The 27,797-nt window shown below is 38.7% G+C and overlaps 3 protein-coding genes across 14 annotated transcripts in view; 1 reads left to right on the top strand and 2 right to left on the bottom strand.

Moving 5' to 3' along the window:
- The window catches only part of Ankrd6 (ankyrin repeat domain 6), a 190,801-nt gene extending 188,082 nt beyond the window's left edge, over positions 1–2,719 (top strand). For all 11 annotated transcript variants that reach the window (XM_078019618.1, XM_078019615.1, XM_040283091.2 and 8 more), the window contains one exon: positions 1,074–2,719. In XM_078019618.1, the coding sequence (XP_077875744.1) occupies positions 1,074–1,645 (572 nt within the window). In that variant the 3' untranslated portion in view covers positions 1,646–2,719. The remainder of the gene's footprint in view (positions 1–1,073) is intronic.
- Positions 2,720–8,195: 5,476 nt separating this feature from the next.
- On the bottom strand, positions 8,196–10,279 carry Lyrm2 (LYR motif containing 2). Its single transcript, XM_005324701.5, has 3 exons — positions 9,788–10,279; positions 8,931–9,071; positions 8,196–8,480 (listed from the first exon to the last, which is right to left on the bottom strand). Exons 1-3 carry the CDS (start codon positions 9,830–9,832, stop codon positions 8,400–8,402), a joined length of 267 nt encoding a protein of 88 aa, XP_005324758.1. The 5' UTR covers positions 9,833–10,279; the 3' UTR covers positions 8,196–8,399.
- Positions 10,280–13,407: 3,128 nt separating this feature from the next.
- The window catches only part of Mdn1 (midasin AAA ATPase 1), a 144,585-nt gene continuing 130,195 nt past the window's right edge, over positions 13,408–27,797 (bottom strand). The window contains exons 88-102 of one of the 2 annotated variants that reach the window (XM_078019614.1): positions 27,545–27,692; positions 25,533–25,858; positions 25,101–25,262; positions 23,995–24,096; positions 23,105–23,312; positions 21,557–21,727; positions 20,119–20,282; positions 19,368–19,457; positions 18,230–18,345; positions 17,541–17,715; positions 16,849–16,922; positions 16,630–16,744; positions 15,867–15,930; positions 15,362–15,504; positions 13,408–14,613 (exon numbers count right to left, since the gene is read on the bottom strand). In XM_078019614.1, coding sequence (XP_077875740.1) covers positions 14,425–14,613; positions 15,362–15,504; positions 15,867–15,930; positions 16,630–16,744; positions 16,849–16,922; positions 17,541–17,715; positions 18,230–18,345; positions 19,368–19,457; positions 20,119–20,282; positions 21,557–21,727; positions 23,105–23,312; positions 23,995–24,096; positions 25,101–25,262; positions 25,533–25,858; positions 27,545–27,692 — 2,247 coding nt within the window. In that variant the 3' untranslated portion in view covers positions 13,408–14,424. Of the gene's footprint in view, positions 14,614–15,361; positions 15,505–15,866; positions 15,931–16,629; positions 16,745–16,848; positions 16,923–17,540; positions 17,716–18,229; positions 18,346–19,354; positions 19,458–20,118; positions 20,283–21,556; positions 21,728–23,104; positions 23,313–23,994; positions 24,097–25,100; positions 25,263–25,532; positions 25,859–27,544; positions 27,693–27,797 lie in introns of those variants that run through there. The other variant, XR_013425006.1, reaches the window with a different exon arrangement.

The following is a 27,797-nucleotide window of genomic DNA, read 5'->3' as shown; positions in this document are numbered from 1 at the left end:
GATTAGCTCTTTAGGGGCAAGGACTATGTTTTGCTCACAACTACATGCTCAGTTTTGAGAAAGTAATCAAGTGGTCTTATTTTAGTACTCAAACATTATTTGAATGAAGGAATGGAAGAGTTATTGATCAGGAATAACAGTGTATTAGGTACAATGTGGAATGGGGTCAGAATGGACCCCAAATAGAGGGGTGATGGATGATCATCTGTCTCCTTAGCAGGTCTCTCTTCCTTGTCCTTTGTGCCTTTTCCCCATTTCTTCTCCTTGACTTTTTTTTTTTTTTGCCTCTGTCCAACTATACAAAGCCTTATTAAACAGTAGTTCATGTGTTGAACTTGCCTGAGGTAATAGATAATAGGTGCTCCAAGCAAAACACCTTTACATTAAATAGTGTAATACTCAATAAAAATTTTGAGGTCACTCAGTGTCTGGTAATTAGGCCTCACTGGGGGGGCCTTTGGGAAGCCCAATGTTTTGTGTTACCATAGTCATGTCTGGGACTGTGGTTTTGTCTTTGTGCGGACATACTAGGAAATATCATGGGCAAATTTTTTATGCCAGGAGGAGTCATGGAGCTTATTATGGAGCTTATTATGGAGCTTTTGAGAAGAGGACCAGTTTTGGAATTGGAACTTGGGCTAAGGAACTGGTACTTTGATTTTATGGCCCAGAAATTGGAGAAGGGGAATATTCTCATAGAAAATGCCCTTTCTGTTCTGAGATGCTTAGTGAACTGTCATCATTAGGCATCAGGAAATGAGACCCAGAGCATTCTTGGGTAGATTGAGAAGATGCTAAAGGCAAGGCCAGCAAATTTTAAAACTGGATGCCACCATTGTGGCTATCAAGAATCCACAAAAGTCCTCATAAGCCAAACTGATAATCAGGGGAGACAGGTGGAAGGGAGGGACAAAAACATGAAAACAAAACCACAGAGAAGTTGCATGTGATGGGTGTGGACTGAGAAGACTTGGGGTTTCGGGATTTCCAGGACTCTCAAACAGATGCTATCACACTGCCATGAGTCTGTTGAATGAGGGTTTGCTCTGATGTTTCTTTCCTTCTAAAACCAGGTGTGGATCAATCAGTGGTGACTGCAGGCCCAGCAGCAGCTTCTGACAGCTCCTCTCAGGTGGTCAGGCCCAAGGAAAAGGCCCTCAATTCCACTGTTGCTCACAGACTCCAACAGGAGCTATCTTCCTCTGACTGTGCAGGCTCCCGGCTGAGGAATGCCAAGGTCCAGACAGCACTGCTACCCCTGAATGAGGCAGCCAGATGTGATCAGCAGGCTGGGCCTTGCGTCAACAGAGGCACTCAAACCAAAAAGTCTGGGAAAAGTGGGCAGATGAGGCATCGAGTCCAGCAACCAGCACCTAGCACCCACTGTGGGCAGCAGCCACCAGCTGCAGGCAGTGAACTGACTGCCCCCCACATTCGAGACACCTCCCAAGCCCTGGAGCTTACCCAGTATTTTTTTGAGGCTGTTTCTACCCAGATGGAAAAATGGTATGAGAGGAAGATTGAAGAAGCACGAAGCCAAGCCAATCAGAAAGCCCAGCAAGACAAGGCCACACTGAAGGAACACATAAAAAGTTTAGAAGAGGAACTTGCTAAACTAAGGACTAAAGTGCAGAAAGAAAGTTAGGACCTGGAAGGTAGAACAAGAGAGGATTCTTGAGAATTTCCAGTTTTGCAACAACAGAATAGCTATGCCTGTGGAGTTGATTTTTGTGCACATAGCAGACTTGCCTTTAAAACAGACAAAAAACCCAACAATTTCTGAAGTGTGCCAGACATATGCTTCCTATGCCCTGAAGATATGAAGTCTTCAACAATTAACCTGAAACCAGGGGGGGGGGGCTTGCTTAGTGTCATGTTACATTATAAACTCTAAACCTCAGTCCAGGTTCATTTGAAGTTCAAAAGCTCAGATTAATTCAGCCCCACAAAGAAATGGAATGATGTGTAAACCTAAACCCTAAAGTTCAAAAGTGGAAAAAAACAAAAACCAAAAAAACTCTTATGAACTCAAGTAGTCATTCATATAAATGTCAACCACCTGCTGTGCCTAGAAAGGGGTGTCTTTTATGTAAGAGTTGTAACTCGGTGATGTGCAAAGCCTCCTTTCTCAAATTTGTAATTCCCAAAATGTTATGTTTTAAATAGGTGAAAATTTATCAGATTTTGAGGATTTTGTGGGAAGAGATTTTCATGGTGTCATAAGATCTGATATATCTTAAAATTCCTTGAAAAGAGTTTATTTAAATACTCAGTAATTGGCTAATAGCATTGAGAATGTTTAATAATGAACTTGAATGAGTAAAGTTCATATCATTTGATCATTTTTTTTGTATTTTCAGCCAAAACGGTTGATTAATCAGTCAGCTGATTAATGGAAAAAACATTCCTATAACAATTATTGGAAACTTCAACCTATACATGATAAAACCCAGTTACCTTAGAATACCTTTCTGAATTTGAGATTTTTGGTGTACATTTTGTAGGAATAAGAAAATTTTTTTGAAAGTATTTCATTTTGAATTGAGTTCTGTCATTGAAGAACCTCAGATACTTTCTATTGTTTTGCAGTGATAATGTGAAGGCAAATAATTCAGTAACTTGATTTAGACACCACTACTCCCTAGCTTCATGGAGCCCTGAAGACTTTACTTTTGCTACATAATGAAATATAAACACAGAAATAAAGTTGTAAAAGTAGCCTGGTTATGTTGATACTTTGGATTCAGCTCTCTTCCAAGCTCTGTCCCTGGGAATGAGGAATTATATGCATCTCCTCAAAATTCTTCATGTGCATTGAAACTTCATTTCTATAACCATAGGAACCTGGTAACTGTTGGCCATAATTGTGAATAAAATGTTGCTCATTGAGCCAAAAAGAAGATAGTGACTTTTTAGCATGTAACTCTGGGGGGGGGGACTTTTATTTTTTATTTTTTTCCCCTAGAGTGACATTCCAAGGATATAGACATTCCTTTAAAAAAAGAAGTAATTCAGTAGATATGTGCCACTGTTATGTAACCTGAATACAGAATGAACTGGATATTATTCCAAGTTGATTTCCTGTGTGTGAGAGCTTGTCTGCAGTTCTTCCCTGCAGCCCCCAGATTCCTGTGAACTATTCCTAGGAAGGCTCTCCTCTCAATTCCCTATTTGTTTCTAATGCAGAGTCAGACTTGTACAGCTAATGGTACCTTCAGTTTTCTAAATCTACTTGCAACAAGATATCACTATTCATTCCTCAATATACACCCATATACTGGGAATTGCCTAACACTCAAAGCAGAGATGAAGTCCTGAACAGCTCAAGAAATTATGCTCCAAACAGGAGGCATTCTCTCATAAAAATATTTCCTATCAGGGCTAGAGTTATAGCTCAGTTGGTAGAGTGCTTGCCTGATATGCACAAGGCCCTGGATTCCATCCCCAGCAAAACACACACACACACACACACACACACACACACACACACACACACACACACTTCCTATTAAAAGGTATCCTTGTTGAGAAATGATGAAAACAAATTTTAATTGATCTATCAAGTCTGTCTAGACCATAGAATGCCTTGATGGGAGGGAGTGTTTCCATTACATTCCTCCTACCCATCAGAAGCAGGCAACTTATCACTGTGAACTGGGTATTTTTGTTTGTAGTTAGTCTAGGGAGGAATGAGAAAGGTCAAGTGGATCTAGTCTGGCTGGACCTAGCTGGCAGATGAAACTGTTGTGGAAGAAAATCAAGGGAGGCAAGGAAGCCTGATTCAAGCAAGGAAATAACCTATGGTGATTTTAGTTTTCCAATGACAATGTTTTTAATCCTCTTTGGGACTTTCTACACAATTTGTTTTTTAAAAGGTAGTTTGGGGCTGCTTTTCTTCTTTAAGATATTTTATAATAGAGATAGGAGGGATGGGTCTCTGTCTCTCCCAAGTGAACAGACCAGTCAGCCTCTAAAACCAACAGGAATGACAACATGAGTGCAATGGCGCTTTTCTTTCACTGAGTTAGGCCTATTTTTGTTCTTTAGCCTTGACAAAAACTTGAATGCAGATCTGGTGTGTACTTAAAAAACATTCCCTCCGTGCTATCTGCTAAAATGAATAAATACCTCAACTGTATTTTGTTCCAAAGAAGGAACTGTTAACCTACATGACAGGCTTTAAAGTGTTATGTTTCAAACTAAGGTTAAAACTTTCAGTCACTATGGGAAAAAATGATTTAAAACAGAAAAGTTATATAATAGTAGTTCTTAAAGTTTGTTAGTGCATTACTGCATTGAGTATACTAAATATCTAATAGATTAAACATATTAATATATTAGTTTTAATCTCACTTTTGATTTTGAGAGCCCAAAATAAAGGAAGTGGTATTTCATGTCAAAATCCTTTCTTGAGTCATATGTTGACATACTTGAGAGGCAGGTTGTCTTCTCAATATTTTTATCATCTTGAATTTGTCTTCTCCAAGCGTTAAACATAGTTTTTACTTCTATAGATCCTAAACTCCTTATTTAAAAACTGAAAAGCGTGACTACCTTTATTGTCATTTGTTGTGATTGACTAATTTTATGATTCTTGAAAGAGTGCCTTTACCTAGCCACACTTTACCTTGTGTCTATAAAAGGATAAATTAGAGCAATTACATCTGCTTTAAAGTCGAGATCAGCTATTGTTGACCATTTGGAAAATAGTGAACAAAGGGGAAGAATAAAATATTTGTAGAATTACATAACATGCAAACCAAGATGTTACACCTTTTGATAAACTATTCCTAAAAGTTAAATACATTTCTTCATGTGAAATTAAGATTGTAATAGCCAATCATAAAATTTAAAAGACCAGTTTAAAAAACAATGACCTTTTAGAGGAACTTTTATTATAAAACTTGTGATTTTTAAGGGGAAACACTCAAATGTGTATTAACTTAAATACATTAGGCAAAAGACAGTAATATACAGGGAGTGATTTACTCAGTAAACAAAATAGCAAATTTAATCCTAATTTCCTAAAAGCTTGATTCAAGCAAGGAAATAACCTGTGGTGATTTTAGTTTTCCAATGACAATGTGTTTTTGATCCACTTTGGGAATTTCTACACAATTCGTTTTTTAAAAGGTAGGTTTGGGCTGCTTTGCTTTTCTTTTAAGCTATTTTATAATAGAGACAGGAGGGATGGGTCTCTGCCTCTTCCAAGAGTGTCTGCTGGCTTGACTGCAATAATTCACACAGCAGAGAATGTTTTGCTTTCCTCAGTTACTGGAAAGTCACTTGTGTGTCTACAGGCATACACATAGCAATGCTTGTGCCATGAATTTAATTTATAAGGGCAAACTTACAAAATGGCCTTAACCACTTCTCTTATGCTACAAAACTTTTGTACTTTAACTTTTTAAATAGGATTGGTTTATTATAGGTTAAATGCTTAAACCTCCCCCATCTCCCCATTGGGGGTTGAATCCAGGGTCTCATACATATTAGGCAAGCATTATACCACTGAAGTACACTCTCAGCCTTCTTGAATTTTTAAACTTTGAGACAAGATCTCACTATCTTGCCCTGGCTGGCCTTTTTTCTTTTTGGTACTGGGGATTGAACTCAAGTACTCAACCACTGAGCCACATCCCCAGCCCTATTTTGTATTTTACCTAGAAACAGGGTCTCACTGAGTTGCTTAGCACTTTGCCATTGCTGAGGCTGGCTTTGAACTCATGATCCTCCTGCCTTAACTTCCTGAATAACTGGGATTACAGGTGTGCACAACCCTGCCCAATTCAAACTTCTTAAAATTTAGGAAGGAAAATTTAATCTTCATATAGAAGTACAGTTTATAGAAGACACCCAGAAAGGTTTATCCAGAATACTGATAAAGATCACTTCATGATGTGTCGCCAGCAATTCTATTCTGACCAAAATCTTTGTGGTTTCATACTTGAGAAGAAACTGCTAAGTGAATCTCCTCTTAGGCTAAACAGCAAGAGTTGGCCAATAATACAGATGGGATAAAGGACTTAAGTACACAAAGGAAAAGAACTGTTCTTTAGAGATAAAGGTAAGTAAAAGGATGGATGTTAGTTAATCTTGGCCTCTGGAAAATAAGAATTCAATTTCCAGTTGTTTTATCTGCTTTAATATAAAATCAAACCAGAGTGATGGTACACATCTGTAATCCCAGTGACTTGGTAGAAGTCACTGGGATTACAGATGAAGAAGAAGAATCACAAGAAGGCAGAAGAATCACAAGTTGAAGGCCAGCCTGGGCAACCTGGTGAGACTATCAAAACAGCCTGGGGATGGAACTCATTGGCAGAGAGTCTCTGGATTCAATGGTGAGAAATGCCAAAACCCAAAACCACAGATTTTCTTGGAGTCTAATATTAATTTCCAATTTGCAAATTTAAACCACAAGTGTTCTTTAAAAGTATTCTGCATGCACATCTTTAGGAAGAGTATCATCAAAAGTCAGACTTTAACACTGAGACTTTTTTAAATTTCCAGGATTAGAGACTTCTATGTATGTCAACCATGTCACACAAATTATTTCCAATTTGTTCTCTGTACAGAAATTCTTCACAAATGCTTTTGTATATCAGATGGTTTTGCAACAGGTTGATATACCTATTGGCTCAGGCAAGCTTTTTGAATCAGTAGATTACCTCTGTGGAAGGGTATTCAGAAATATTTTGTGGACTCTGAAGCTCCAGGAGGTGGGGGTGGACCTTGGCAAGATATGTACCATTAGTTCACATCTCTCTTCTGGCATATAGTCCAATACTGGCATCATCTGGTGAAATTCTGTCTACATCTTTCAGGTGCTGGTCATTTTTGATTCACTTCTTAGTTTTGTTCTGTTGAACGGAGGACTTCAGTTTGTAGACTGGCAATTCCAGAATCTTTCACTAAATTAATTGTATGTTATAAACTAAACCTCTTTCAAAAGTGTCCTGAAGTCAACTTTGGGGATATAGTTCTCTTTCAGTGAAGGGGATTAAACTTAGGGCCTTGGCCATGCTAAGTAAGCACTCTATCACTGAGCTATATCCTCAGCCTATAAAATATTTGTTTCTTAAATTTTTCCTGTTACAAGAGAAGAATCTAATGCACCAAGGATATTCCTTAATGATTTATGTCCTTCTGTGTGGATGTTAAAAGGCAATTATGGACATTTCATTCAGAAGTTGCCTAAAATCTTTCCTCCTCTTGGTGTTTCAGTGTGTTCAATAAATTCTTTTTCTTTTCTTTTCAACAAAGATCCAGGTTCCCAGTGGTCTTTTTAGAGAGTTCTTTGACTACCAAACTATGACACATCTGAAGAACATACCCCAACAATCTTGAAGGTTTATACAGAAGGATTTTTCAAGAAAATTCCAGAGTATCTCCTGGGGTTAGTATGCCTCTAGTCCTGCATCTAATGCTATTTAACAACTTGAGATCTAATTCATATACTGTATGTTTAGAATGCATTTGAGCATATTCATAGTTTATTCAGAGTTGTACAACTAGCACCATAATCTAACTGTAGGACATTTTCATAACCCCCCAAAGAAATATCACACCCATTCACCAGCTACTTTTCCATTTTACCCATGGCCCTAGGCAGAACAACCTGGACATTTCACATAAACAAATCCATATGATACAATTTTTTGTGACTGGCTTCTTTAACAATGTTATCAAAGTTCACCCATGTATATTATGAATCAGTCCTTCATTTCTTTTTATTGCCAAATAATATCTTGTATTAAAATACTAAGTTTTATATATTAACTGATAAATATTTGTTTTCCTACTTCTTGGCTATCATTAGTGCTGCTATGTGCACTCATGTACATATTTCTTATAGGTGCACGGTTTCATTCTCTTGATTATGACCTAGAAGAACTGCTAAATCATATGGTAACTCCATGTTATGGTTTGAGGAGGGGGATGGTCTGTTTTACTAAAGTGGCTGCAGATAGTTTACATTCCCACCTGCAATGTAGGAGTGTTCCAAGTTCTCTACATATTTGACATTTATTATTTCCCTTTTTAATTATAGCTACAGTACTGGAAATGAAGTGCTCTCTCATTAGGTTTTTGATTTGCACTTTCCTTATGAGTGTGTTGAGCTTATTTTCATGTATTAACTGGCATGTTGGAATGGGGTTTGCTTCTTAAATAACTGCAGACACATCCAGAAACATTTTTAAAACAAGTGTATTTTTCAGTCCTGAGGCAATCACTTCAATGTGATTTTCTCTGCTCTCTATAACACAATATTTCTATCTTGATATTTTGCTCAAGTACTGTACATACAGTTTGACTTGGCTTTGAGCTGTCCATTGTTAAGCCTAAGCTCAACAAATTACACAGAGATTTGAAGATCCTTCAGAATAATGCTATAGTTAAGATTTTGCTAAAGCAAGTGTTTTTTCTAACTCCTTCAGCTGCATAGTGCCTTGAGTAATCATCATCCGGATTGCATCCTGTAGAAAAAAGGGAAATCTGATCACTTAACCTGGTTAAACAAGGTACAATCTCACTATTTTGTTAAGTTCAAGAACCTATAGTGGTGGGCTGGGAATGTAGTTCAGTGGTGGAGTGTGAGCTTGGCATGCACAAGGCTGTGAGTTGGCACCATACAAAAAGATTCTCCAAATAACAAAACAAAACAAAACAACCCAAAAAACAAACTGTCATTACTGGGAACTGTTGAATATTAGGAAAATTAAAAGCTATGTGGTACAGCATAAAAACCAGGTGCTGCAACTGTATAGATAGATATTTTAAAGTATAATTTGGAAAATTAGTACCACTATAAGCAATGATCAAGATTACCATCTTGGTGACATATTCCAAAATGCCTGCTAAACTTTTAAAAAACTGGTCACTCCATACAAGAGTCTGGGACTGCCCTCACCATGATCTATTCTCACCTCTTCAGTGGCACTTTTGTTTCTTTTGAATTCTTCCCTTGCCCAGTCCTTCAGGTACTTGCGATCAGAATTGTTTGATACTTGCTGAATTGCTCGCAAAATCCTTCTGTAGAGCATGAGAACTTGTTGCCTTCTCATGAACTGTACGTGGGGGGAGAAATGACAATTATGATAGCCAGTTTTACTTTGGCAAACCAGCTGTAACCAGACGATGTCTTTTTAGTTTTCAATTTTTTAAAAAATTTTCTTAGTTGCAGATGGGCACAATACCTTTATTTTTATGTGGTGCTGAGGATCGAACCCAGTGCCTCACATGTGCTAGGCAAACGTTCTACCACTAAGCCACAGCCATGACCCCAGGTTCTCAATTTTGAAGATAGCAAAGAAAAACTTTTTATTCTCTATTTTATTTTTAAGGAAAACGGCAATAGGTTCACGTGGGTCATTTGTCGACTCTTTTGTAAAACTTAAGAACCTTTAAAAATCAAGAGTTGACCACCTTTATGGGTATAAAAAGGGTTGCCGGGTACCTACAAACTGTAACATTAATAGCACTTTTTCTAAATTTAATGCAGTTGTCCAAATTCTTTCGGAAATGTTCCCCCCCCCCCCTTAACCATGGTTCGGTACTACCAACCGAGCGAGCTTTTCTGCGGTTCCTGAAAAGGAAGCGCCTACCCAACCCTTGGGGAAGCCCCGCCTCCAACCCCTAGAGCCAATCACTGGCGTGCGCGTGCAGCGTCAGAACCCCGCGGACCCGCCCGGTTGGCCTGATACTGTAGTCCGGGTGGGGAAAGTAGAAAATCGAGCAGCTCATACCATTACGTGTAGACCTGGGTAAGAGAGAACATTAGTACCTGCTTTAGCGTCAGCGTTGCTGGAGGCAACCGGGAAGCGGCCATCTCAGAAATAGAACGCGTTCCTCTTGGAGTCTCAGTGCGCAGGACGGAAGTGAGGGAATGGTCAGGGGGCGGAGCGAGCTCCGTTTCCTGGGAGACGCTTGTGGATTTGTGTTCCTACCCCGAAAGTCAGGCGTTTGGAAGGGAAGCCCAGGAATTTGAAGTTTATTATGTCTGTAGCCTGGGCTAGGTATTTAACCGGTCTTAGTCGAGTTTGCTCATCGTTTGAATAGGGTAATAGTGTTTGTATTACAAGGTGGTTGTAATAACGAAATAAGAATGGTAAGGCATTTGGCACCGTATGCACTTAAGAATTTATCAATGAGGGCTGGGGATATAGCTCAGTTGGTACAGTGCTTGCCTTGCATGCACAAGGCCCTGGGTTTGACCCTCAGCAGCAGCAAACTTTTTTCTTCTATTAAAATTTTATTTTTAAGGAAAACGGCAATAAGTTCAGCAACAACGGGCTTCATTAATGGAAGCTAAGGTTTTTGTTTTTTCCTTTGGAAGGGAAGAACATGTTTAGTATTTTAGGATGTTACTTATTTAAGCATTTGCATCCTGCAGTTTTTCTCGTTTTCATTGCTTTTTTTTTTTAAAGTATTTTTCCTGTAGTGGTTTTCATCATGATTACTTGTAACAGTGTAACAGGAGTTTTAAATGTTTGTCCCATTGAGACTTTAAGCCATTTTTTTTTCTTTGCCTCCTGTCAATAATGAACTGAATATCCTCCTACACTTCAAACTTTTACTCCTAGTTCTCATCCCCATAACACATCCTTAATTTGTGGCATTTTTGCCATGTTTTCCAAATAGTGAATTAAAGTACAACCAAAAATAACCAGTTAACCCATTTACAGAGCACTCCAGTGAGTCACCTGTTGGAATCCATGAGTTCCCTTTTCCTGGCTGTGTGTGGCTATTTCTCCTGGCCTGTTTCCTTTTCTGTGAAGCGTAAAATGAAATACAGCATCCACCTCAGAGTTGTATCATATGCAATGTTCTAAAAGGCCCTGGCACATACAAGAAGTTCTAATCCTTAGCTGTCTTAGTTTAGTTGGCATTGTGAGTGATGCTAATAACCTCATGATCACATTGCAGTGGTATATTTTTCAAATTTTGTCCTAACTGATGAACAGTATAACAACTTATTACAGATCTGGCTTTTCAAGTACTAGGGCAACTAAATACTCCTAGCCACTTTAGATTATTTTTTTACTGATTTTTGTGCATGATTTAGGCACATTTATGCTGATAAGGACTTATTCTAGTTTTTCATGGTTTATATCCTTAAGCTTTATATCTACACTATTTGTATTTTATTTCCTTTGAGGCTTGTTTTGTCTCTTCTCATTTGAGACTTTGTAACTATTTTATTTTCTTAATTCTTGCAAGTACCCTACCACTGAGCCACAATCCCAGGCCCACTAAGCTAGAATCTTAACACCATTTATTAAATAATTATCTTCCTGGGGCTTTGTGGTGCATTTTTGACCATATAGTACATACTTACAGTCTGAGGATCTGTTTAGGCTGTTGTCTTGGATTAGTATGTTTTTAAATTTTTTTTTTGGCATGTTTTGTTATGACGGGACACTGTAATAGATTCTTGTAAGAATCTATTATTGGTGTTCAGTATGACCTTGACAAATGTTTTCTATAATTTCTCTCCAAATCTTCTTTAGGTTCTTGTTTGAATTGCCAGTTAATTAATATGTGAGAACAGACATTTTTACACTCTTCTTTGCTTCCAGAAACATCTTCGAAACAGGTAATACTGTCATAAGCTAGGCACACTGTCTTCAAAGACTTGGAAGTTCATACCATGGAGGGTTATTCTTTCTGGAAGAGTTATCTGAGGTAGGTGGTTGTCAGAATGTCAAAGTAGATAAGATTCCAGACAATTAATGGAACACTGGTAGATTGCAAGACCTTTCATTTTCTGTGACTAGGTCAATGGTAAGGCTGCAGGGAGGGAATGAACAGGAGAGTCAGGGAAGAACCTCTTAGGTTGTAGTAAGAAACTCCAAGTGTCCTTTTCACAATAGGAAGATCTGAAGGGACTTTTGGGTAGAGATTTTAGAAAGATCCTTGGTTGTTGTCAGTGAATGAAGTGAAGCAAACAAAGACAAATTTGAGTTATCATTGAAGTAGTCCAGGTTAGAGATTAAGAACTCCACCTGCAGTGAATTGCATGGGGGAGAGAAACAGGAGAGTTATAAATATCCAGAAGTTATACTTGACAGATTATTAATTTTGGATTTGGATGGAGACAGAAAGGGAAGTAAAGCCCAAGTACAGACCAAACTCCACATTTGTAAACAGTGGCAGCTGGAGCAGTTAACATAGAAGGGGGGTTTTAGAACAGATTTGTGCTGGAATCATAGTGACATTTTGAACATGTTGCATTTGAAGAGTTTATCACCCAACTAGAGTTCCAGCAGACATCTGAATAAGTCATGGTGATGATTCTATTATTGTCTAGTGACATGATAGCTGTCTTAGTTGGTTCGTTAACATGGAATGTACTTACACAATGAAAATGCCTAGTGCTGCATTTCTCAGACAGTATCCCTGTCATTAAGTGAACCACAATGTTAGTTAAGTATACCAGAGTAGCCTTGTTGGACCCCTGGATAGAAACCTTTGCAGGCCTTTTGCTTAGATAATGGTTGAGCTATGAGTGACAAAGTGTCTTTAGATTATTAACAGCATATAGAGCATTTGTGTTCTAATTCCTCAAATGTCAGAATTTGCTTTTTTGGTCAAGGAGACTGGGCATTTGGGGATGGAAAGTAGGAGAAGGAAGAGGGAGTAGCAGGGCACAAATAGTAGCCCTGTCAGCAGTCATGTGGTAGTTTCATTTGTCATCACTCCTGTAAGTCCTAATAGTAGCCCAGATTCTCAATGCTTTGCTCATGAATCTATCAGGCTCCTAATCCTGGGTCCACAACCCTTATACCCCATCAGTTTGCGATATTGCTTTTTCCCCACGTATTGAAAATAGCATTCTTGGGGACCTGATACCAGAATTCCTTCTGTCCCAGAGCCAAGAGAATCATTTTGAGCACAGCAGTGGGAGAGCTGTATCTTACACCTGCTGATTAAAGGTAAATATAACAGTGCAGCTGTCTTTCCCTATCAGACCCAACTGGGAATATTAAACTTCTTGTCCCATAGAGGGCTTTGGCCAGTGAAGTATGAGTGGAAGAGGTGTGTGTGTCATTATGAAGCAGAATCTTTGAGTCAGTGTGTGGGTCTGCCAACTAACCCATAGACATAGGAGTAAAGTTGTGGGATCATGTTAATGTGCTCAGCAGACAAGACCAGTACTCTAGCACGTGTTTTGAATTTGTCTGTCATATTCCACTGATCACAAATTAGCCCAGGGATGATGGTATACATCTGTAGTACCAGTGACTTGGGCAGGAGAATGCCAAGTTCCAGGCCAACCAGCTTAAGTTGCTTCATTTTTAAGACAAGGGTTTCACTAAGAAGGGCCGAGGCTATAGCTAGGTCAGTGATAGAGCATCCTTGGGTTCAATCCACAGGAATGTGTGTGGGGAATCACAACATATCTGAACAATGTTGTATTATTTTAATAACTTTCAGAATATAAACTGCATAGTTTTCGAGAATAAAAAATGATAACTTGATACATGCTTTAGGACATTTGGTTAAACAACAAGCAATCTGTGTTTAATGATCACCACCTATAAGGGTGGCAGACTTCACAGTGTAACTTAAAAGACATGAAGAGATGATTATGTCATAGCATGTTGCCTACAAAAGAACATTAAATAGAATACAGCTCACAGTTTCAAGTATTCAAACATCACTGCTTTCTGGCCAAAGAAAAACCAATGGTGTATTTTAACTGGGGGGGAAAAAAGTAGATGTAGCTGCTTAATTCTGTGAACATAGCATTTCTTTTCCAGAATGAGACTGGCTCAGTCTAGCTTGAAAGCAGTGGGAGGAATGATTCTTCTCCTAAACTATTAAGGGAAAAAACTAAAATAAATTATTATAACAAATAGAACTATGGCACTGAGAGAATGAAATCAAGGGAAAATTATCTTTGTTATTGCATAGTCTCCCGAAGCAGCAAATGTGAGGACACTGAAAAGCCACTTCATTTTTACTTATATATGTCGATTACGTGGGCTTCCTGTCTTCTAAGAGGAGTTCTTTGTGCATTTTCTTACCATATTTATTGTGCGGTCAGGCTCTGCATCTCAGCCACATGACAGCCTTTAGGTTCACCAAGGCAGAACTTAAAGTAGGGCCAAAGTTCATTCCTGACAGCATCTCAAGAAATGTTTCTGCAAGGGGAAATCACGTAGCTGGGTCCAGGGAGGGTATGGCCTCCTCAGTTATGAGACGGGAGCCCTGCCGCTTATGTTTGTTCCTTCTCTGTCCCAGGTTTATTAAGGAGATTTCATATGTTTTGTAGCCGTTGGGTGGATTTTAAAAATCAAAACAATGTATTTTAGAGGGATAATTTCAGAAACAGTTATCCAAAAGGGAGCATCAGGTAAGATTTGCAATATTCTGACCATGATTCAAACAGTTTTGCTTTGGACAGCTTTTTCTGTTCTAAGGGTGATCAGAGGCAGTCACCAACTCAAACCACTGTCTGAGGGCATCACTGAGTGTCTCAGGAAGAGCATTCACATCTCGAAGGATGATATAGAATGGGAAAGGGAACTCTTCCATGTATGATCGGATTTCAGGCATCTCTCCGGGTCCTTTAAATATTGGTACTTTAATGTCCAAGATAGAATCCTGTCAAGACATTTGAAAGGAAAAGCAAAAAAATCAGCATCCTTGGATAGCTCTTCTGTTGACGATTTTTAGAACTACCCTCAAGGGTGAGATGGAGATTGTTTACCCCTTCTTTAGTATCAAAGTATGCTTTCCTTATAATGATATCTCCATTCTCTACTTGGAATAATTCCCACTCAATCTTGCTACCAAGGCTTTAATGTGAGTGTTTACCCTGGGGAAGAGTACACAAAGGTTGCCCTCAATTTCAAGTTGATCATAGCCCATTATCAAGGCTGAGGTAGCAGTTCTGAACCAGAGGATGGAGTCATATTTAAGACGGGTTTCAAGATAGTTTTAAAAATACGAGAAAATACCTTCAAAATGCTACAGTTTTAGACCAAAGGACATGTTTAACAACTTAGCACGAAGGACCAGGTTTTTACAGTTCTGACATTACCCCTCTACATGCAATCTTTTCAGTCATTTCTCTTGAGAACCTTGCATTTCAGGGTGCCTAGTGTTCTCCATATGGTTCTTTCAGTTCCTATGTAACAGAAACCTGGCTAACTCTAGAGACAAAAGCTGCACTAGATTCTGTGTATAACCTTCACTGTCAGGAAGAATAATTTAAAAACATAAAGGTACACAGAATGCTGTGAATGCAAGGAATTCTCAATATTATGGAGTGACCCAAGCCATATTTCAGATAAAGGAATTCCTTTCAAACTTCTCTCTAAAAAAAATGAGGCTTTCAGTAGTTACTCACCCGAGAACTGGGATTGTCCAACACAACAAAAATGATAAAGATGTTAGCATTCTGGGCAGCCTGAACTGCTGCCAAGACCCTTTCTTTGCCCTCAAGAAAAAGACCTCGTCCATCAGAGACTATTAGGAGAAGTTGTGCAGTTTCTGTAGAACATGAGAAGAAAGAATAAAAATCATTTAACAATTTCCTAAGTATTCCATGTACTATTAAAACCAAACATCTGATGAATCCCGAGGACAAATAAAAGGGGCCTTTGATTAGATCATTTACTTAGGAAAGACAAGATATACTGAGCTGCTTTTAGTATGACTAAATTTCCCAGTGGTATTTAAGAGAATATCTCCCATTGTAGAACACCACATTAAAATTAAAGTCCATGTTAATAAGGATGACAATGCTGAGTAGGCCACTAGAGGAGTGTGCCCAAATCACCTTTAAAAGATGGTGACAAGTACAGTGAGATAAAAACAGAAAAGGCTTTTTGTTAACAAAGAATGCAGCTCACCTGGACTGATGTTTTGTGAGAGTTGCTGAGCAGCTGCAAACATGTTGGCTACAGACTCTAGAAACTAAACCAGACATAAAAGAATCAGTAATTGCCCTGCATGCCCAAGCATCTGGGTTTAAATCTTAGTGCCTCCAAAAGAAAACTACTTAACCTCCCTTTCATTGTTATACAACATTGAAGTAATTATCAGATGATGATCCTAGGCCCAAAAGGCAATCAAATTGTCCCTTCTAGACACCTAAAGGAAAGATGAACCTTGTGTGGCCTAGCATTACCTGTTCATAGAGGCATTCAAGTATAAGCAAGATGTGCATCACTGGTGAGTCTCTCCACTAGTGTTCTGGGAAGTCAATAATATGAATGCTGAACAGAAATATTACCCCTGTGTTTTGTCATTCTGAGCAAATCACTGGCTTTATCTCATTTTTTAGGCTAAATGAGAGAGTGAATAGCCCTTGACCCACCGGACAGGGTACGGAATGATAAGTTTACTTTTGTAAAATGTTCCAAACTACCCCAAAAATGGGGAACTGATAAACCAATGGTGCTAAACTAATCTTAAGGAACTGAGTAAAAGAAGTCATACCTTGGTTTATGTCAAGGAAGGTTCTATTCTAGTGGTACAGACTGAAATTTAGGATTATTTTGTATTGTCAATTTTACCTATCCTGAATGCTAATTGGGGGAAGGGAGCTCCTAAAAATTATACACCTCCAATATCAGCTTAAGAATAACTATGTGAAAGACTTCAGCCACATACCTGAGCAATCTTGGTTTTCTTTTGTTGGAATTTGCATAGCCGTAGAATCTGGGACCCGGAATAATCACTGAACTGCTCATGGAATGGGTGTAATAGCTTTACTGTCTCTCCAAAACTTGGGGGAGAAAAACCCAAATACAATGGGAGTTATTTTGTCATGTGATCAAAATGACAAGGTTATGAAAAGGGTTTTCCAATGGGATTAAAAGGCAACCTTACCTGCACACTGCAATCTGACCCACTTCCAGAAGGGTTAGAGCACTTCCAATCACAGCCAATGATTCAAATGCAAGCTATGAAATAAGTAAAGGGCTTAGAATAAGAAATCCTCTAAACTAGTGCCTCTAACCTTTTCTTCCATCAAGATTTCCATGTTTATAACAAAACCTGAGGCTTTGGTGGCATTAGGCCCTCCTTGGTTCCACAAATGCTGAAACCCAGAGTACATTACACTGGTAGAAATGGTCTGTTCTAGATATCATCTAATAAAAGTAATTTTGTGAAACATGATCCATAAATTGATTTTTTTTTCCTGCGCGAGGGGTGGGGGTGTGTGCTATGGAATCTTTATGGGTAGTAAAATCAGCAGTAAACTAAGTATTCTACATACATTATAACTCTGAAATAGGTACTGTTATATCATATAGCCTTAATAGCTTCAAATACTTTTATGTTGTACATAGTCTGGGAGAGTAGCTTAATAGTAAATTATTGCATTTTATGGAAAATAAAGTCAAGTTTACTTGCTCTGTAGCCAGACAAGAGTGTTAAGAAACAAGGAATCAAAATATTTGAGACATCCTGAAATTTCCCTTCTGAACTCTCAATATAGCCATCACATTCTTTTTGCCATTTGGGTAACCCACTGAACGTGGTTTGGTGTAAAACTGTCATGTATTTCTCTTCCTTACCTGTTTGGTGTGATTGTCTACCATACTAGAAGAGTCATCAATAGCTAAACAAATCTGATACTGGCGTTTACTGGGCTTGGTCCTTCGGAGCCAAATCTTGTCTTTCCGAAATTGACTGGCAACGTATGGAATGACCTTCCGCATGTTCAGTCGCTTTCCTGTTCGATAGTCTCCTCTATGAAATTTAGCAGGGCAAAGACTAGTTAAAACTTTTAAGAACAAAAATCATGTTAATCCCTTAAAACCAATAGTTACCTGGCACAATGAGGCATTACTGTAAATTAAGAACTAATGAACAGTGACTACTGACTACCAGCCAGGAATGCTGGTCATGTATGTGATAATTAGATTCTTCTAAAAAAGCTAAGATAGGAAAAAAAAGTTTATATGGAATACAAAGTATTGGTTTCTTCCTTTTCTTTGGACACATCTAGGTGAATAACAAAACTAAAGGCTCAGCCCGTTTTCCATCCAAAGTAACCGAAAAGAAAAATTGCCTTCATACCAAACATCACAGAAATCCTGTGGCAGAGATCACAAAAGCAAACAGGGTAAGGAGCACCATGCTGGTGCTCTGCCACAGCAAAAGTGGCAGCCTATGATCCAAAACCATAAATGGTTTGGTGCTGAGTCCAGAACTGCTGACACCCTCATCTTTTCAGGCATCACGAAGATTTGTGAAGACTTACTTCAATTTGGCTGCCTGAGTAGGTTCTAATATGAGACGAAGTTGCTCACATAACTGTTGTGAAAGAGGTGTAGTCAAGATCAGATAATTCTGCCACATCTCAGCTGCAGCCATCTCCTGGGATAATGACAACAAATATAAGTTACCCGTTGACTGATATCAGAGCCAACCAAGTCATAGCATGATGAAGCTAAGTGATGGGAAGGTTCATGCAAGTTGATTCCTAACAGAAGTACTTTAAGGCTTCCCCCAGCCAGTTATTTATAGTTTAAAAATGTTGTCTTGGGGCTGGGGATGTGGCTCAAGCAGTAGCGCGCTCGCCTGGCATGCGTGTGGCCCGGGTTGATCCTCAGCACCACATACCATCAAAGATGTTGTGTCCGCTGAGAACTAAAAAATTAATAAAAAATGTTGTCTTTCCCCAGCCACCAAAAATATGACTCATAGTTCCAGGGGAGAAAGAATGAAACAAGGAATTCATGACCAAATCAATGCCTTATTCATATTGTAACCCTTTATATAAGGAGGCAGATGTCAATGAGTAATTCTGTTCTAGCAGATCTAGCCACTTATTCATGGGTTCTCAGAACCATGTTCCAAAGTAAAAGTGACAAATAAGTGCAAATCCCTCAGGTAACATACTCAGCAGTGCATTATTTCCTGCACACAAATGTGGTATTATGATAATATTAAAATATATACACATACTGAAAATTAGGATACAAAGTTACTAAAAATGATATTCCTGGTTAATACACAGAGCTAGCAATGATCTGGTAGCCTATTCTCAGGATGGCACAGCATAGACTTTTGCCTAGCTTTCAATCACTGTTACATCTACTACAGAGCCATTAACAGAAGTTAAAGGATTCTGTTTTAATAATACTACAGATGTAGTAGCAAAGTTCCAGAAAGCAGTGAATAGACCTAGACTTTAAAAATGTAGGCTGAGGCAGAAAGATCATGAGTTCAAAGCTACCCTCAGCAATGGTTAGGCACTAAGCAACTCAGTGAGACCCTGTCTCTAAATAAAATACAAAATGGGGATGAGGCTCAGTGGTCGAATGCTCCCGAGTTCAATCCCTGGTACCCCCTACAAAAAAAGTACAAAGAAAATGAAACAAACCCCAGTGGCTTACTTCTCCCGAGTTTCCAGATTCCTGTGGCTCCCATGTTTCTAGTTGTCTTTCCATCTCCTGTCTTAGCTGATTAATATCTTTTATAAGGGGCTAAAAAGAAAAAACAAAGAATAAGAGAAATAGTAAGAACCACCACCTTATCACTGGCTGCCTTCCTCCCTGTTTTAAGAACTCAATGCATACAGTCAAATGCCTGAGACTCAAAACCTAAGCAAACTTAAGGGCACGATGAGAGGATGTTAGATTCTTTTAGAGAACATGGATAAAGGAAATGTTCAACATTTGTAAATCCACCACAGCCAAACAGAAACCAAATACTCTTTAACTCATCAATAATAAAAATGGTCTTTAAGAAATCTGTCATTAAGCCAAACTGTTAGGGGGGAAAAACTCAAAGGGCTCTTTCTAAATACAGGTGATAAGTCAAACATTCTTGTTACTTAACCATTATGAACTGCTACTTGTCCTGAAGATTCCTTACTCAAAGATGGTAAGTAAAGTGGGAATGTGGAGCCAAGGCTAAGAACCAGACCCACCATCATGGACAAGTCAGGGCACTGTGACCCTGGGATTAACTGTTTAAACAGTATTGTTTGTTTATTAGGGAACACTCCTCACACCAATAGTAGTCTAAAAATTTTTTTAAGGACATGAACCAGATGTTCCACAAAGCTCTAAAGACAAAGATTTAAATGCAACTTAAAATTATTTTGACAATTACTAAAGCAGCAACTGGTCAGAGTTTTAGTACCTGGAAAATTATATCCATAAGAAACTGATGGGCGGTATGAATGGTTGAATCTCGGCTTCTCTCTGGTTTCTCATTCTCTCTCTCCTTGTAGGATCTGTCTATTCTGGAGTCTTGGTGTTCCTCTGGTTTAACAATTTGAGCGTCTACTTCCATTTCATCAGGGCCTATTTTAATGTAAGGAATAGTTTTATTTATCATTTTAGCATAAAGCCTGAGCCTGCTCTGTTACCTATCAATAAATCAAACCTCATTTATTCACTCAACATTTCCAAATATTCTTGCATTTTGAGATAGCCACTGCCAAATTCTTACTAATTTTTCCTCTCCCCACTCTGCTGTTGAAGTCAGCTATTCTTTACAGAGTAAACAGTAGAAACTGTAGTTTACCTTAACAACCTTATAAAAAAAAAAAGATTCTTTAAACCTTGTGTGTTATTAAAAATTGAAGCAAGGGTTTGGGGTATAGCTCAATGGTAGACTGCTTGTCTAGCACATATGAAGCCCTGTGCTCAATCCAATCAACAAAAACCTAAAATAAAATCATTTCCCCCCCCAACTTATAGATGAGGAAATTGAGGCAAAGACAAAACTAAAAATATACCTCAATCCATAGTAAAATTATGGATTGAATCCAGGCATCTAATTACAAACGCTTGTTTTTCCCACTGTCATGTAATGGCAGTAGTGTACAGTGTCGAACACCATCAAAAGGCCAGGAATGAAGCATTATAAAAAGCTTTTGAATTTGGCACCTTCTTTAGAATTTGTATTTATTCCGTTGTTGATAAAATTAAGTTGATGCATTTTCGATCTTTTTAAAACAAACTATCTGGTAACAAAGCTTGGTTACCTATGAAATGGAAATTGTTACCTTCTCACATGCATTTTGGTTTCTTTTACTATTTTATGATAATACATACTTCAACATAATTGAAAACATTTCTATAATAATATACTCAATTTTCACAACTGTGTTAAATACACCATTCTGTTTCCTTTTATATATTTTAAAAAGACCAACAGAATTTTATTAAACTTTGGGGTCTCTTTTCTGAGAGTGGGCACTGGGGATTGTAACTCAGGTGCATTTTACCTTCAGCTACAACCCCTTTTTTCTTTTTTAAGTCTGAATCAATCTCATTAAGTTGTCAAGGCTGCTTTAAATATGTAGTCCTCCTACCTCAGCCCTCCAAGGTGCTGGGATCACAGATATGCACTACTGCACCTGGGTTGGGGTCTCTTTTGAAAGATGGTGTCCTGCTACTCCACCCCTTCTACCTTTCTGCCCTAAACAAAATATAGTAAAATAACTATAGGCAAGTCTAGTCCATGGATGAATAACTTGAAACAGAAAAGACGAGCCTAGACTGCAGTCTGAGAGAACTGATTTCTCCAAGTCAGAGAGCTTAGAAAGAGCGTGGTCACCAGCAATTCTCACTAGAAACTGTTGTGGTTCCCGACTTGACTTCCTCTGGCTTCAGCTGTTCCATGTCTGCTGTTTGGAGTTCTTCCTGTTTCTCTGTATCCATGAGGGCATCCTCTATTTCTTCATCTTGTTGATCTTTGCCAGAGTCTTCTGCAAACTGCTGCTGCTCCTTGCTAGCCACATCTGTTAATAGCATGCATGTAAACATAGAAAGCTTAGGTTTTTGCATAAACAAATAGGCTATGGATTCTATCACTTATAGCTTCCAAAATTCTAATGCTGGTTCTGTCACTGACCAACTATGTGGCTTGGACACTTGTTTTTGCCTAATTTATTACTGACCTATTGATAGAGCTGCCTGTCGCCTATCTTCCATACAATTATACATGTGACCACAGCAACAGGGTATCTAACTTGGTTTTGACTACTATCACCAGTAAACAAACCTGAATAAAATTTGAGCACATGTTTGGACAACTAAAGGAAATATACCATTACAAACTTATAGGCCTATAAACTGCAGTTTATTAAGAGTTGGTTAAAAGTATAAAAGGGGGCACAAAGACCAACATGGGAATCTCAGCACTGTAATCTTGGTCACTTCCTTTTAATCCTTTAGTTCAGTGCTCTTGTCTCTCTCTACACAACATCCTAGCTCATAAGATTATTTGAGGAATTCCATGATCATACAGCAGAGGCTCAGAAAACCCTTGACACAAAGCAAAAGCTTTTTTTTTTTTTTAAAGTGGGGACAGACTTCTGAACAGCTTAGCTGGGCCCTCTTGGGCCCAAGTTTTACAAAAGTGTTCCCTTCTCCAGGCTGTGACTAGACTAGGGCAGGAATCTATTCTCTGTCTGTTGTGTGCCATCTCTTAAGTCATTTATAATTGTAAATTCACAAAGATCCACAGTGGGGTCTTGCCCTATTAGGGGCAGAGACCTTAATAGGTCTCCCGAATAGGCAGTGTCTCACTGCCCAAGGTATGGGAGGAACCTGCCTAAATTGCAGCATATGGTAGGAACTGGACCAAATATATAGTTTTCAATAATCATTCTTCTTTCTGTTCAAGTAAATAAAGTGTAGACAGAGTAAAAAGTTATCTACCACAGTCATTTTTGCACTACCCTCATGGGCAGGTATTATCCATACTAGTTTATTAGGGATACAACCATGAAAAGTCACCACGACATCAGAATGACAGATATTCTCTGCTGAAATCTCCCTGCTGTTCTTTTCACTTCATAGAGAAAACACATATTATAAGTTCATAGGTCCTGCCATTGCAGAAACCTACCCCCAAATTTCCAGAACTAAAAAACCCTGAAATTAGTGTAGATAAGGATGTGACTGTAAGTGTAGTTAGAAAGCTTACATTACACCTAGAAACCTTGATCATTATAACACCTTGGTACCAAAACAAATTATTTCTATATTAGAGAAAATCTTATTCTGTATTTATTAGAACTTGTTTAAAAAGTTATTTCTTCTCCCTCTTTGTTTGACAGAAACACAGTCAGAGAGAGCTCAGAGAAAAAGGATAACTCCTTCCTTTGCCGTACCATACGTCTGTGCATCATATGTGTCATGTCCTTGTTTAATGTGCTCATATGCGTCTGCGTCTTCTGCATGGGGCTGAGGTTGGGGCTGGGCTGCCTCCTGTTCAGCCTGGCTGTCGTTATCCACAGTTCTCAGCCTTTTATGCACATGCTCATTGTGATCACCCATGGAGCGTTCGTTGTCAGCCTGCCCAGGTTTCCTCTTAAAACTCTGTGGGAAGAGAAAATTCATCAGAACCTTGTCTGTTGACAAAAAGACTCAAAATAACCATAATGTCCATCCATAGGTAAAATAGGTATAGCCATAACAGCAATGGGATTCAATTTATGTATTAAAAAGAACAGGATTTCTATATACTTATACAGAACAATCTGATGTACTCTCTATCTGAAAAAAAAAGTCAAGGAAGCAAAGAAACATGTACATATATGCATACTTCTGTATATATGTTACATGTGAAGATATCTTTTGAAAACAGCCACCTGGTTGCATTAATTTGCTCTGGGAAGGGTCCCTTGGGGACAGGATAGCATGTAGATTTTTTTAAGAGACTAGTTTTGATATAATAATTTCACAGACATAAATTTTACCCCCTTTAGAAAAAATACAAAAAAACTATGGAGAGTGAAATGAAGTGGGGCTGGTTGGTTCTGGAAAGTAGCACATAGCACTGAGCTTAGGTGGATTAGTATCAATGGATTAGGAGTGCAAGAAAGGAACCCCAGTGATGATATCCCACTGAGAAAACCCCACAGTCCTGGTGTGCTCACCTAGACTACCTGGTTGGAAAGCAGAGAGTGGGGAAGGTGGCTTTTTAAAAAAATGATTGCATTTAGAGCATCTTTTTCTGTATTCAGCCTTAACCTAAATTTAGTTAAAGGCAGACAGAGACCTGTGTGTTTTTCCTGGTATGTTTCTGGGAGGCCAGCCGGGCAAGGAAGTTGGATTCATGACCTTGTGCCTGGTTTGCATCTGCGGCTCCATTCCCATGGTCCTAGAAAATCCACAGAAGAATGAGATGGAGGAAATTATTATGAGCACTGGTAACCATGTTGCACTGAGCACAATTCTCTTACCATGATGCTCCTTTGTCAGCTTGTCACCTGTGCCTACCTGGCTGCTCCAGAACTCACCCATAACTAAGGCCCAGACTGTGGGTAGAAACAAGAGTGTTGAGACCAGAGCTATGTTACCCTCTTAGGTTCCTTTGCTTCTCAAGGCTAATTAGTTCCTTGTGTACAGGAAGAACACAAGCAAAATGTCTTACTCCTAGGCAGGACAGATTAGGCCTCAGTTAGAAATCAGGCTTCATCACCCACCAGCTATGCACCATTGAGGTTATTAATTAACTTCAGAGGCTTATTTTCCTCAAATATAAAATGTAGAAAATGGAACATCATCATCTATCTCACAGGGCTATTAAGAGGACTTGCTGAAATATTGAAAATGCTTACCATCTAATGGGTGATTAATGAATAATGGTAGGTAGATGTAAAAAGTAAAAATTGCTGCTGTTATTGGTGAGAAAACTGGGGCTCAATGAGGCTAACAAACAAGTCCTTTGATGTTTAATGTCCTTTCCATAGTGGGCCAGCAGAATGAACTGTGGCCATATTAGAACATATCACCACCAGGCAAGGAATGAAGACGTGCTTTGCTTTTTAAACTGAAATGTTTAGAAGCTGAATGAACAGCAAGAAAAAAATACCATTAGAGGCAGTATTAAGGAATAATTTCAACATTTCCTTCCCTGGGAGCTTTCTGAAAAGCAAAATGAGACATATCATTTAATCACAACCTATAGCAAATATTCTGAGATTTTTTTCCTGACAGACATTTATAAAAATAGGTATACAGTCATTTTCTCCAAGAATAGGAAATGATCTTTTAGATGTCAGCAAAATAAAACAACGGAAAACCATACATAAACCAACTATTGCTACTGATCCCTAACTTCAGAGAGGGGAGGAAACTGGATAAAGCAGAAAAGCCTCTCACCTCTTTCCCCTGCTCCTTTTCAGGTGCAACCCCAGCCAGCTCCACGGCCTGTGCACTCTGTATGTTCTCCATAGCAGTCTGCCCATAGGAAGTATGCTCTTTCCTCTCCATTGCCTCTGGCAACTGCTCCTCTGTGTCAGATTTCTCCTCCTCTTCCGAATTCTGCAGAGAAATCAAACACAGTATTAAATGTGCTGGGAGAACGTGAGGTAGAAGCCTGTGCAGCAAGCAGGCTCCCCACAGCTTGCTGTGGAGAAGACTAAAAAGAGGGGAATGATCAGAGAGTTTTCAAACTGAAGTTTAAAAATCCTTGGCAGTACCACCTGATAATGAAGAAGTATCCTAAAAGAGATGCTTGTGGGAAAATAAAGTGTTTTCTCCTCCTCATTATTATTACTTCTTACATAAGAAAATGCACACAATCCATAATACCTGAGGCTGGAGACCTTGGTCAACAGGGGTGCCATTATCTCCACCTTCCTCAGTGGCTTCCCTGTCTTCTTCATCCAGAGATGGCTGCGGCTGCTCCTCTGAGTTTTCTTCAGGATGTTCGGCAGCACCTTTGTCTTGGTCATCAGCTTCTGTATCCATCTCCTCCTCCTCTCCCACCTTGTCATCTTCACTGGGGCCTTCCTCAGGCTTGGGTTGATTTTCATCATCATTCTGGTCAGTCTCAGTGTCTTCATTCATCTCTTCAGCTTCATGACCTGCTTCTTCCATATCCATAGGTTTTTCTTTGATCTCCAAAGGATTCTCTTCTAAAGAGATTAAAAAAAATTAACACAGAATTGTGATAACTTATGATTTCTCAATATGGGAGGTAGTTCTGCAAATGTTTTATCATTCTCAAAGATTCGCAAGCTATAGCACATTGCCAAATTTGGCCTCTACATGTTTGTTTCTGCTTTTTGAGGTACTGGGGATTGAACCTAAAGGCCCTCTACTACTGAGCAACACCCCCAGGTGTTTGAGACAGGGTGTTGCTAAGTTGCTGAGGCTGGCCTCAAACTTGTGACCTTCTGCCTCAGCCTCCTGAGTCATGTGGGATTATAAGTGTGCACCACCATACCCAGCTCTGACATTTCTGTCAGTCAAGTTTTGCTCAAACATAGCCATATCCATTTTCTTACATATGTGTTTGCTCCATTCACTGTGTGCTGCCTAAGACTGCTTTTATAATGCAGTAGTGAGTATTTTCAACAGAGTGCTTATCTGATAGTTTACACAAGAAGTTTCTATACTATATGCTCATATCACATACAATGGTTTTGGTGGTGCTTTTCATTAAAAATAATCAATCCACTTAAAACAAACAAATAATCAAAAAGAACCCTATAAAACCAAAACCCATAAACTGATAAAACCCAAAATAGGAAAATTTTAACCCAAACACATAAAATTACAGCTTGATGCTTAATTATCATTGTGGATAACTAGTGGATGTCATTCTTTCACACATAGAAAATACAACTTACCTTCAAATGGAAACAATTTTATTTGACAGCTTTTACTAAAAGAGCTTTTGTATACTTTATCAGTTATTTTATTTAGTAAATAATTTTTAAGATAATTGCTCCCTAGTTCATAAACAATAGCCCAAATGAGCTTGTATATTTTAAGCTTATTACACTCTTAGTGGATTTTAATCTTTATTTAATGCTTGCTTGGTTTTTGACTCCTGGATTGAAGTCAGATTCCAAAATTAAATTTTTACATAATGGTACCTCTTATTCTTTTCTAACTAGCAATTTTTGTTCCAATATGATACACACATACACACACATGCAAACTTTTTTTCCTAAGTACATAACTCATTCAAATTAGAGTGGAAGCTAACTTGCATCTTTCTGTCTGGCTAATTAGAATGAATAGGGACCCTCTATTATGGGGGTACCTCCTACAAAGTACTTTTAACTAATACTAGACAGTACACCCTAGAGGAAGCAGTAAGGTTAAAAAATTGGCAAGGGAGGGCTGGGGATGTGGCTCAAGCGGTAGCGCGCTCGCCTGGCATGGGTGCGGCCCGGGTTCGATCCTCAGCACCACATACCAACAAAGATGTTGTGCCTGCCGAGAACTGAAAAATAAATATTAAAAATTCTCTCTCTCTCTCTCTCTCACACTCTCTCTCCTCTCTCCACTCACAAGATGGCAACATGGTAATGTCTTTGGAGAGAGAGTAATGTGTGTGGCAAAGCACCCCCAGGGTGCAGTATTACCAAAATAAGACAAAAAATAATAGCAGCAAAATCTATTGGTTTATGAACTGTAGGTCTACCCACATGAGAAATACTACAAAGAAAAAAGTCAATAATTTTCTCAAATTGGGACTAAGCTGATCAAACAATACTTATCAATAGGCTATGACACTTGGCTAGCTCTCTGAAATCAGTTATTGCTGCCAATGATAATGATTTCCAACTGGCTTTGCAGGAAAGACGCACCTTCTGCTTCCTCATTGTCTGTATCTTCACTACCATTCTTGTCTTCACTGTCAAGATTCAAGTCATCTGGAAGGTCCAGAGCCTCAGGTTCTGGCAGCTTTTCCTGATTGCCATGGTAAGGGTCCACTTCATTTTCATCATATTCTCTCTTTGAGCAATAAAAAGAACAAGGAGAAAAAAGGACTAAAAAACAGTAATGCACATAAAATTAGCTCTATTTATACTACACCATAAGAATAACACAATGTCTTTC

The sequence above is a fragment of the Ictidomys tridecemlineatus genome, chromosome 8 (genome assembly GCF_052094955.1).
Source record: "Ictidomys tridecemlineatus isolate mIctTri1 chromosome 8, mIctTri1.hap1, whole genome shotgun sequence".
In the NCBI taxonomy this organism is placed as follows: Eukaryota; Metazoa; Chordata; class Mammalia; order Rodentia; family Sciuridae; genus Ictidomys; species Ictidomys tridecemlineatus.
This window is presented reverse-complemented; position numbering and strand designations above follow the sequence as displayed.